The following is a 12,174-nucleotide window of genomic DNA, read 5'->3' as shown; positions in this document are numbered from 1 at the left end:
AGGACCGAAGACATATCTTATAAGTCAAGATCTCATACGGTTTTTATCGAAACTTTATTGTGGAGTGAAATCTCCCAGGATTGTGGAAAAGTCCAGTTACACATGCGACCTGATGGGATGTTGGGTGGTCAGTTGAGGGGGCGATCATGTGGTGGTGTGGTGGTGTCAAATCTATTTTCTTTGAAATCCCCAAGGCATATTCTTCAATTTGTCAAACAAATAATTGTCCTATTGTTTCGATATTCCATAATTCTGGTCTGGTGTAAAGAATACATCGGTAGTCCCCTACAAAAGGTCGAAATTTAAAAAAAAAAATATTTTTTTTTCTCAACGAAAAGAGAAGCAATTATCCGATTTTGATCCAACTTTGCAAATCCTAATATTTACGTCAGTTCTAAGCCAGGTGCAAAAATGGATAATATCGGTCAGTCCATTAATCCGATTCCCTTCAGACTTGGTACATTTCAATATTTCCATCAACACAAGATCTGTTATAAAGATGGTAGGGATCAGACCATTTCTTCTGGTACCACACCCACATATGATTCAAGGAAACGGAAGAAGCATCTAACTCTCTTCAAATTTCACACATCCGAAGATCAATTCATTGTCTAAATTTTCAATACTTTTATCTGTCATAAATTACGAAACAAGTCAGCGATTTCCTTCAAATTCTGCACATACCAACCAAATTTTTATCTGTATTAGATGGAGGAAAAAAATTTAATACTTCGGTCCCCTATATCTGTTGTCTCACCCACATTTCCACATTTCTCAACTCGGAGACCTATAGGTCCATTGTGTTCATCGTAGAAGAATGTTAAGAAAAGAGGAAGAAGTGGTTGATAGAAGAGGTGAAGATAAGACATAGATTTATAGAGTGTGATCTATGGCTGAGGAGTTTGCCGAGTCGTCTTTAGCCACTTGAATCTTCTGTCTAATTGAAGGATTACTATAGGGTCAGTGTTAGTAAAAGAAGACAGATCATTTGACACTAGTTCTCCCACCAGTCTGTGTCTCACAATAATGAGTGCTGGGCAGTGGCAAAGCAAGTGTTCGACTGTCTCGATCTCATCTTCATCTTGACAGATCCAACAGTAGTCAATGTCGTCGCTGTCCCATTTCGAGGTCATAGCCCTCACCTTACAATGACCTCTGATGATACCCACCACAAGTTTAAGATCAGGTTTCGACAATGACAGTAGCGACCTTGTTCTCTTCTCTGAGAGTGTGAGCCAGATTCTTTTGGAGATGGTGCATCCCATTTCATTCAGCCATTTTTGTTGGATTCTCTCAGATTAATGTCTATGAATGACCTGTAGGAAATGGCACAGTGGTGGTTTAACCGAGCTGTCTACTTCAATTGTAGTTGATTCGGATCCTAGCCTGGCCAATTCGTCTGCAGTCTCGTTACCTGGGATGTTATAATGGCCGGGAACCCAACAGAGCTTTATTGTCAACCCAGTGTTTTCCAAGGCTTTCCTGCAGTTCAAAACAGCCATAGACTTAATAGTAAAGGAATTTAAGGCCTTCAGTGCCGCTTGACTATCGACATATATAGTCACCGGACCGCTGGATCATTATTATTATCTGTATTAGATGGAGGATGAAAATGGAATACTTCGGTCCGCTATATCTGGAGCCTCAAGCACATTTCCACATTTTTTTTTTAAATCTGCACATATCTCGTATAAAGTATAGGAAGTAGTCGATATAGTCCAAATTTGGCACGTTGTAATATTTTTATCAGTCTTAGCTCAGATACGAATTAGTCACTATTGGCCAACTGCTTCGGAACCTCCTCCATAAAGCGTCAACAGTTTGAATAATCATAACTCAAGGCTGGGGGTGTACATCTGCCGGAAAGGCCGACTGTTACTTTTTTACTTGTTAATACATGCTTTAGCTCCATCACACACTAACTCTTTTTTGTTCTCTTGCAGCGATGTAAATTATTTAACAAATTCCGCCCCACCGGCTGCCACAGAATGGAGTTCTCTTCTGCGACCGTTAAGAGGCCGTGAACCGGAAGGTATGTGGAATCTCCTGTCCATAGTTCGTGAAATGTATCGTCGATGTGATCGCAATGCTGTACGATTATTGGAAATTATCACGGAACAATGTATGGCATGTGACCAACTGCTGTTGTGGTGGTATCAGACAAAACTCTCGTTGATGATGGGTTCACATGGTCACAGTGGCGGTAAACACTCAAGTACGCATTCAAATTCAAAAGCCATCGAGCATGCCTGCAGTTCGTTATTCGATGAAATAGTTGTTTTATGGCGTTTGGCAGCATTAAATCCAGGCTTGGCACCAGACGAACGCGATATGCTACATGCCCAATTTACCGCTTGGCATTTGAAAATCTTGGATCGTGTGGTTAAGTGTCGCATAATGCCGTCATCGTATAACAATAAACATCAGCAGAATATGAGGTCAGATGCGGAAATGTTTGTGGGTTTTAAGCCGGCCATAGAGGCATGCTATCTGGATTGGGAAGAGTATCCGATTGCGGGAATAACTCATACTCACGAGACAAATCCAATTTATTATTCGCCCTTCACATGTTTCAAACACACTGAAAACAAGTGCGAAAGTAATGGTGGACAATTGAATGCTACTCAGGCCTTGATGGCAAATAATAAACACTATAATTATATTAGTTCGTCGGCGGATCATGGTCAGCATGGTGCATTCAAGCAACGTTTGGAACGGCCATTTCGTGAACGTTTCTATATATCTTCTAGCAATAATTCAAGTAATTCTTCAAGCGACAGTGTTCATGCTCGTCTACATCAAGGTATAGAAGGGTCGCAGCAGCCCCAGCCGTCAGCATCTGGAAACGGTAATTCGGGTGGTCTTAAAGTCGGAATTGCATCTGGAGCGTCAACAAGTTCGGGAAATGCTAACAGTAGTAATTTGGGTAATTTAGCAGAACGTAGTGGTAGTGGAGGGAACAATATGTCATCGGCCGTTGACGCTAGGCCTTCCACATCATCACAGTCTGCCGCAGCATCAGCTTCTGCTTCAGCAGCAGTTGTTCAAGGCTTACCACGGCGAATTCCCTTGTCAACCATGGGTGGTGGAGATGGTAATCGTTCAAGTGCAAGCAGTGAAGGTTTCTGCGAAAATGAAGATTTTGGTGGCGACAGTAGCAGCAACAATTTATGCATATCTGACAATGATAATGGTCGGAGTATAAATCCAAATAAATTTCCAATGCCGCAACAACAGCCATCGACTTCTAAATCAATATCACATTCGGATTCACAGCAGTCATTTAATGATTCGTCTCCCGACGCCTTGGATGTGGCCGATGAAGGAAACAAAATGTCGGGTTTCTCTTTGCCTACAACACCTACGAATAAAGCCATTGTTGCCACACTTGCATCGCAATCTTCATCAGATTCTTCAACTTCATCTTCCTCTTCATCGAACTCTTCTTCATCTTCATTGTTGATTGCGTTGGGTTCTGAAGCGCCCGGTTGTAGTGGAAGTGGTGCCGGTGCACTCGAAACTGATAAATCTTTAAATATCCAAGATGCCAGAAGGATATCGAAAGATGAATCATTTTCGTCATCAAGTGATGAATTTGTATCAAAAGACGTTAGCAAACATCGTTCCGCTGAAGATTTAACGCCAGTGCCAAGTACATCGGCTGCTGCCAGAGCGGCTCTAATGAAGGCTCAAGGCAATGCAAGCTCCCCTTCACCCTCGAATACAGTGGTAAACGAAGTGGCCACCAGTGCACCGCTTAATAATAAATCGATGAATCCTACGACTCCAACAACTACCGCATCGTCTTTATATGCCGGACCCTCGACATCAGCACAGGCTATGTCGGCATCACTTTCAACGAATATGGGCCCACTTCCTCCGACATCTACATCCAATACCACATCGGAGAAGCCACATATTTTCTCAAACCTCAGACCATCCGAAGATGCGTGGGACATTCTCCTGGCCCGTGCCGAGGGCTTACACGCCCATGGCCATGGTCGGGAGGCCTGTATATTGGCAGTACGCTTGGCTGAGGAAATGTTGGAAAATCCTCCAAATTTGATGATGGAAATGCCACCAGCTCCCAAACGAAAAGGCAAAAACAAGAATATCAATCCAATTTCTCATCATCTGACCGTATTGGCCTCCGCCACGCTGACCAAGTGTGCTTTCCTCTGCACTGTACTTTCAGAAAATTCTGAACATTATCATATTGGTTTTCGTATTTGTATTTTTGCTTTGGAAATGGCTCGTCCGCCGGCAAGCACTAAGCCATTGGAGGTTAAATTAGCCAACCAGGAGGCTGACATATTGACGCTCTTGAAGAAAATACCTATTGACGAACCAGAATTGGAGGTAATACGAGCACGCGCAGAACGTCTGCGCAATGGCACTATGAAGTCACGAGGTGAGGCTTTGTTGCCCATCAATTTGGCTTCATACATCTTTGATGCCCTGGTAATGCCATCCGTATCCATGAAAGATCAACGAATACGCAGCATGAGCATCTATAGGCCCATAACAGATGAAAATCTGGGCTTTGAAGCTGCTGTGGCTGCACTGGGCTTAAAGGCAAATGTGTCCGAAGCAGAACATCCTCTGTTATGTGAGGGTACTCGACGCCAGCGGGGTGAACTGGCCTTAACACTGCTGTATTTCTATAAAGATGACCCACATAAAATTGCCAAAATTATGGAGAAATTATTGGATCGGGAAATACACACGTTGCTGAAGACACCACTATTACCGGCATACTATTCCAACAATCCACCCGTTAGAACTCCCAACAATTCGGTCAATAGGCATGGTGAGAGTGGCGATTACAATAATCGACACGGCAACAATGCGGCAGTCATGGCTGGTGGTTCTGGAAATAATATTGGTGGTGGAAATATGGATTTGTATCATGCCGATTATGCTTCTGTCGGAGGCAATAGTCGACCAACAAGTTCCACAAGTGCAGAACTGGATGTTAATATGGCTGGTTTGAATATTTCATCTCCAGCGAATTCTTCTCTAATGGCGACATCCCAACAAAACAATCAAGGTATGCCAAGCAATGTGCCGACCATGGGTTCACAAACCACACAGACCACAACAAGGGCAAAAGACTCCCGATACAAAGGCAAACGAGCATATCCCTCAATACCGAATCAACCCTCTGAGGCCAGTGCTCATTTCATGTTTGAATTGGCGAAAACAGTTTTGGTCAAAGCCGGAGGGAATAGTTCGACATCATTGTTTACTCAAGCCACGGCCAATCACAATCATCATGGTCCACACAGAGGTCTACATATGTGCGCCTTCCAATTGGGTCTGTATGCCCTGGGTTTGCACAATTGTGTCAGTCCCAATTGGTTGTCTCGGACATACTCCTCACATGTCTCATGGATTTTGGGTCAGGCTATGGAAATTGGTGCACCGGCTATAAGTTTTCTAATCGATACGTGGGAAGGTCATTTGACACCGCCCGAAGCTGCCAACATGGCTGATCGAGCCTCTAGAGGTTGGGATAGTAATTATCCAGCTGCAGAATTGGCCCTTTCAGTTTTGCCACACGCCGCCGCCCTCAATCCCAATGAAATCCAGAGAGCCATACTTCAATGTAAGGAACAAAGCGATTATATGTTGGAGAGGGCTTGCATTACGGTGGAAAATGCTGCAAAAGGTGGTGGAGTTTATCCCGAGGTGCTGTTTCAGGTTGCCCGTTATTGGTATGAGTTGTACATGCGTAACACCCCCAACAATGGTGGTGGCGAGCATGACCAACACGATGATCACTTGGATCATTCTGCAGCTGTGAGCCTATCGGCACTCATAGAATCTCATCAGCATCATGAAATGCAGATGCAACAACAAGCAGCAGCTGCGGCGGCGGCTGCTAATCAGCAAGCTATGGTTGGTCCTCCATTACAGGGTGGACCGCCCGTACCGCCTGGTGGTCAACCTGGACAACCAGGAGGACCGGTTGTTGTGACGTCTGCTCCTCCAGCTTTCCAACAACAAGTGCCAGCAATGGCTCCCGTGGGAATGGCACCCTATAATGCCTATGGCTTTTGTCAGGGAATGTATCATCACAATCTGCCATATCCGACCAATCAAATTCCCATGTATGTTCCGCAAGGACCACCTCCAGGACCACCGCCCCAAGGGTATCCGGGTTATCTACCACCGCCCCAACAACAGTCTGTTAATCCCACAGCACCGCCACCGAATGCTGGGGTTCCACCCCAACAGTCTCCGTATGTACATCAGGCACAAAATGCTGGAGTATTTGGTCAGATGACGCCTCAAGCAGCCTATCAAGCGGCCACAATGCAGTGTGGACCACCATCGTCATTTGTGCCACAACCACCACCACAAGGTCCCTCCGTCCCGCCAAATGGACCACCACAAATGGCCCAACCACCTCCAGGTATGCAGGCGGCCGCAGCAGCAGCTGCTGCTGTTTACTACGGTCAACAGGCTCCTCCACCTAATGGACAGCATCCGGCCCAAGCTGCAGCACAGCAAGCAGCAGCTGCTCACCAAATGGCCGCAATGCATCAAATGAGAGCAAATCAACAGCAAGGAGCAGTATATCCCTTTGTACAGGTTCCCCAACAGCAACCTCCGCCACAACAACAAGCTCCACATCATCAACCACCGCCGCACAATATGGCCGGTCATGGAGGGGGACATCATCAGCAAATGGCTCCACCGCCTCAGGGTGCCAACCGTCAAAGACACCCACACCAGTTTACGTGAGTACCGATTCCCTTTTAGATTTGGGCAAAACAACATTAAGTGAATTTTCTCGTTTTTTATCGTAGACCCGCCCAATTACGTTACCTCTTGGCCGCCTATAATGTTGGCATGTTAGCTATGGAAACATTGGCAAGGCGCGTTCACGATGATCGCCCTCAGGCCAAGTATGCACGCAATCCTCCCTACGGTGAAGATGTAAAATGGCTATTGAGAATTTCAAAGAAGCTTGGCTCCCAGTATTTACATCAGTACTGCGTTTGTGCCGTCAATTCAATAGTAAGTCCATTCGTCTTACACGATGTGGCCATAGAATCGGCTCATTATTTGGGACGCAACAATCATCAATTGGTCATGCAACATTTGAGATCGGCTCTAACGCCATTGGTACAAAAATGCCAACAAATGTAAGTAAATAGATGAGGATTTTTCGGATTTGAAAATAATTAAATTTTTTTCTGCAGGTATATCCAATGTATACATCAAAAGTTGTATCATTTAACACCAGCGGATTATGAGGACTTTGCCAGCATAATTGTGGCAGCTCGTGCAGCTTTCCAAATTACACCAGAGGGTAGTGCACAATTCAAGGACTGGTTACAATCCATTAAAAGGTGAGGTTACTACTTTTCGCCCATAACTTTGGGGAATGCTTTTCCGACCATTCTGTCATAAATAAATGTTGTTTCTATTTCAACAGATCAAAATCTTGTAAAAAGGAGCTGTGGACACAAATAAATGCTGCCCTTCAAAGTAATGCCAAATGACAAAGACTTGATTCGCATAGTATGACCACATCAACACAACAATCTTCTTCATCAACAACAACACTGGCAGCAACATCTGTCCAAGCGTCCGTATCAGTAGCCGCAGCAGCGGCTGCAACAAGCAATAGCAACATAAATACAACAGGAGCGTCCACAAGTTCTAATGGATTAAATAATATTGGCAACATTGGTGGTACAAGCACCACTACAACAGCAGGTGCACCACCTCCCCTCTATGATGGTCCATCCAGTAGTAAAAATAGTCTTGTCGCTAATGAAACTTTAGCTGTGCGTAATTTGAATTCACCGCTATCGACAACATCGGTGTCTTCGACACTGTCCACGACACCCACAACAACATCGGCTGCATCATCGTTGACCTCTTCGACAAGTTTTTCATTGGGCTATGGAGGCAGTGGTAATGGTGGCCCAAAATCAGATTCAGCTGTTGCCTCGTCGTCGAATAATGTAACAATGCCAACACAACACCAGGTAATTGAGGGTGCCGCTAGCGTAAGTGTAGCTGGCATTGTTGATAGCAATACAATGCTGTCGGATGCATATCATCATCAGCAAATGCAACTGCAGTTGCAACAGCAGTTTGAGCAGCATTATCAAATTCAAAGCTATTATCAATCCCAACACCAGCAACAGCAGCAATCAAAGCAATATCAAGGTTATTATGAACAAAACATGTATTTGCAGCAACAACAGCAGCAACATCAGTCTCAATCCCAGCAAAAGCCACCATTAATGGGCCAACAACAAAATCCGTTAATGTACAATTCGTCGGAAATGCATAGACCAGCGATTCCCGTTGTTACGTATCATCACCAACAACAACATCATATGCAACATCATCCTTCCTCATCATCCTCTGCTACCATGACAGCATCCAGACCAAGTATACCGCCACCTCCACCACCACCTCCTCCTCCGCCAACATCACAGCAGCCGCCACCACAATCTATTGTGCTAATGGCTGCCAATACAACAACATCCTGTATAACACAATCAAATGCAGCTGGTACTGCAACAACAACGATAACAACTACAACAAAAGCTAACAACAACCACTTGTATACACAACCACAACAACAATCAATGAATTTTGTAAATGCCCCAAATGCTGTTGGAAGTGGAGGCGCTGTTGGTGGAGCTAGTGCAGGAAGAGTTGCAGGATCCAATGGTTGTGCAGTTTTCAATGGTGGTAATGGCAATACCATAGCAATAGAGTTACGAACTTATAATCAACAACAACAACAACAGCAAACACAACATCATCAACAATATCACAATAATTTCAATCATCATCACCACATTCAAAATTCAACAACCTCAACAAATAATCCAAATAATGCTGCTGGCACAGCTTCTTCTACATCTTCGACATTGCCACTACCATCAACTGCTGCAACACAACAAGCAGCCGCTTCTTCTTCATCATCTGCATCCGCATCGGCGTCATCATCATCTTCTACACCATCGTCATCATCATCATCAGCATCATTTGTACCGCCATTAGTTCCACATACGGCTCCGCCCGCTGTAAATCTAATTATGGCCACTCATGGCCAACAAATACCACCACCACCGCCGCCAACGTATCAGCCACATCATTATCATCACCATCATCATCACGCCCCTCATCAACAGCAACATCAGCATCAACATCAACAGCAACAACAATTGCATCATCAATATCACAATTTGTCTCAACTCGGCCATTATCATCAGCAACTTTAACAACGTTTTTATTACATGTTCGTTGAATTGTAAAAATTATTTTGATTATATTGAATTTCTTCTAATTTCAACACTATTCGGTATACTCACACTTGTAATTGTAATTATTTTCATTTATTTTTTGGGTATATTCTAAAAAAGAAAAACTTACACGTGCATGCGGCATAGAAAAAACTTCTATTTGGCAAAAAATCGTCAATACATTGATTCTTTGAAACAAATATGAACTTTTCTATTAATGGAAAAGCTTTCACTGGCCACGTTTATAGATCGAATTGGATACTTGCAGAGAAAATATTGGAACTTAATTGTCTTCAACTTTTTCTTTTCAAAATTGTTTTCCCAATGGAAATTTTATTGTCGTCTACTTATTTCCCTATCATATCAATGAGTTATAAGGGCTCTAACAAATTTCCTTACCTTGTTAATCTTTGCCTAGCAGATGAGACAACCATTAATTGCTGAACTTTCGCACATGATTTACCCATTTTTTTTTTTTTAAAGATTCATATCTACTTTTGTGGACTACAAGGTAGTCATGTGCACGTTTGTGGTTCCCAAACAAATTTCAATGCAAAATGTATTTTTTTTTGTCGTGTAATTGTTTTCCCAATGGAAACTTTATTGCCGTCTATCTATTTCCCATCCGTCTATCATATCAATGAGTTATAAAGGTTATAATAATTTGCCCTACCTTGTTAATCTTAAGCTAGCAAATGGAACAAACATTAATTGCTGAACTTTCGCACATGATTTACCCATTTTTTTTCTTAAAAGGTTTATATCTACTTTTGTGGACCCCAAAGGGGCTCATGTGCAAGTTTGTGGTTCCCAATCAAATTTGAATGTCTTTGTTCTCTGGAATACTGCTAGATATTCTTGGAGTTATTGTAAAATTTCGATATACAAAATTTATTTTTTTTTGTAGTTCTGAATTGATGTACAAATCAAGGCAAGGTTTCTAATTAAATTAAATATATGTTCTTTGGTTCATACTGTTCATAGCAATGAAAAAATTTGGGACAAATTTATTCTTTTACGGGTCCATATTTTGGTATGCCACATATACCAGCAATTTTTGTTTAACAATCCATAATCATGTATAGATCTGTAAGAAAATAAATTCTGAAATGAAGACACCATTCTTCTTGTGTGTGTAGCAGCAAAATCCGAAGACTCCACTTCTATTTGAAATTTCTGTTACACTATTATTTGTTGTGCTCTATAAAGCTAAAACATAAATTAAGGTATATAATGAGGTCTATGCAGTGGAAACAATTTTCGATAAACAACATTTCTAGAATCATTTCAATTCAAACTTTGTAACTTTTTCTTTTAACCAGATCAGCGCAGTCAAACCATTTTTGAGCAGACTTCACTCCAGCGACATTTTATTAGAACCTTTTAGGTAATTTCTAAGTGAAAACCTCGTTTTTACTGGACACCCTTTTCTTTTTTTATCCACCAACGTGGAATTGAGGGCATATATATTTTGTAAACTTTAATGAACTATTAATTATGAACAGTTTTTTTTACGAAATGTTAAAACAATATTGAATTTTAGCACTTGGACTGCTTCAATTTCTAGGCAATTGGTGGCAGAAAACGTCTTGTTTTGGATATATACTCTTCATTAGACTATTTTTAAGGAGTTATCGTAGATTCCAGTCGTTGTTCTATGGGTGATAATTGGAATTGTTTATTCCGTTTTTTATAGCCTACGCCACAAAATCGTTCCAAATTTCGATATATATATCTTGGTCCGATTTCAGGTTTATTGTGAACGAAATACGTAAAATATACCCAAATTCGATAAGTTTTAAGATATACTACAAAATTTAGCCATGAAGTAAGAAGGTCAATTTTGGAAACGGTTTTAACCGCTTGGGTATTTTAACCCCCCAAAGACGTATTTTTATTCCGCTTTTCTTTTTTGCCTACGCCACACAAACGTTCCAAATTTTGATATATATCTTGGTCCGATTTCAGGTTTATTGTGCACGAAATTAGTAATATATATACCCAAATTCGATGGGTTTTAACATATACTAGGAAATTTAGCCATGAAGTATTGAATGTCAAATTTGAATGTCATGAAGTATTGAATGCCAAATTTGGAATCGGTTTCATCCGTTTTGATATTTTAGTCCCCCAAAGATGTAATTTGCATTCGGGAACAATGATATTCGGTATACGATTTCAGATACGGCCTAGAAATATCATTGCCAAATTTTAAAGATATCGGTTCAGACTTGGATAAAGGTCCTATATATATCTTCTCCGGATTGCACCAAATCATTCCAGAATGGATGAATCGAACCTAGAAGAGAGTGCAACAAATTTGTTGAAAATCTAGATTTTAATTTAGGTCCAATCAAAGTCAAACATACGGCCTAGAAATATCATTGCCAAATTTTGAGGAGATCTGTTCAGATTTGGATATAGCACCGATATATGTTTTCTCCCGATTTGACGTTTGTTGTGCACCAAATCATCCCAAAATGGATGAATTGAAACTAGAATAAAGTGAAAGTAAAACACACACCGTTTAGCAATGATATCTGGTACGTGAGGTCACATACATCATAAAAATGCCTCCGCCAAATTTAGTGGAAATCAATTAAATTATAGCTTCCATAGGTTGTCAAATGTAAACCGCTCTAAAGTCGTTACACGAAATCAACGGTTATAGTTGGAATTATTTGATTCACATAAATTTCAAATATAAACGGTTATTTGTTGCAGAATGTGGTGTTGTCGGACCCGCCCGACTACTGTCTCTTCTTTACTGATTTCTAGCCGTACATACTTTTTTGCCTCACATAAAATGCAAATTTTTTAAGCCCAATATTTTGTTTCCAGTCCAACATGCTCCGACTTGGGTTCCGAAGCCCTGAATTTAACGCCTAAATGA

General features: G+C 41.6%; 2 protein-coding genes across 2 annotated transcripts in view; both read left to right on the top strand.

Moving 5' to 3' along the window:
• Window positions 1-7,664, top strand: part of LOC131801088 (zinc finger SWIM domain-containing protein 8 homolog) — a 26,404-nt gene extending 18,740 nt beyond the window's left edge. The window contains exons 5-8 of the mRNA XM_059119150.1: window positions 1,944-6,746; window positions 6,816-7,154; window positions 7,212-7,361; window positions 7,448-7,664. Of these exons, the coding sequence (XP_058975133.1) occupies window positions 1,944-6,746; window positions 6,816-7,154; window positions 7,212-7,361; window positions 7,448-7,514 (5,359 nt within the window). The 3' untranslated portion in view covers window positions 7,515-7,664. The remainder of the gene's footprint in view (window positions 1-1,943; window positions 6,747-6,815; window positions 7,155-7,211; window positions 7,362-7,447) is intronic.
• LOC105262197 (myb-like protein Q) lies at window positions 7,536-12,174 on the top strand. Its single transcript, XM_011296598.3, has 2 exons — window positions 7,536-8,977; window positions 12,123-12,174. The coding sequence occupies exons 1-2, from the start codon at window positions 7,536-7,538 to the stop codon at window positions 12,172-12,174; spliced, it is 1,494 nt and encodes a 497-aa protein (XP_011294900.3).

The sequence above is a fragment of the Musca domestica genome, unplaced genomic scaffold (assembly GCF_030504385.1).
Source record: "Musca domestica strain aabys unplaced genomic scaffold, Musca_domestica.polishedcontigs.V.1.1 14, whole genome shotgun sequence".
NCBI lineage: Eukaryota > Metazoa > Arthropoda > Insecta > Diptera > Muscidae > Musca > Musca domestica.
This window is presented reverse-complemented; position numbering and strand designations above follow the sequence as displayed.

Coding starts and splice junctions, on each gene's coding strand:
- LOC105262197 (XM_011296598.3), top strand. CDS start 7,536: ATGACCACATCAACACAACAATCTTCTTCATCAACAACAACACTGGCA. Junction 8,978..12,122: donor TCATCTGCATCCGCATCGGC/GTCATCATCATC, acceptor TTTTGTTTCCAG/TCCAACATGCTCCGACTTGG.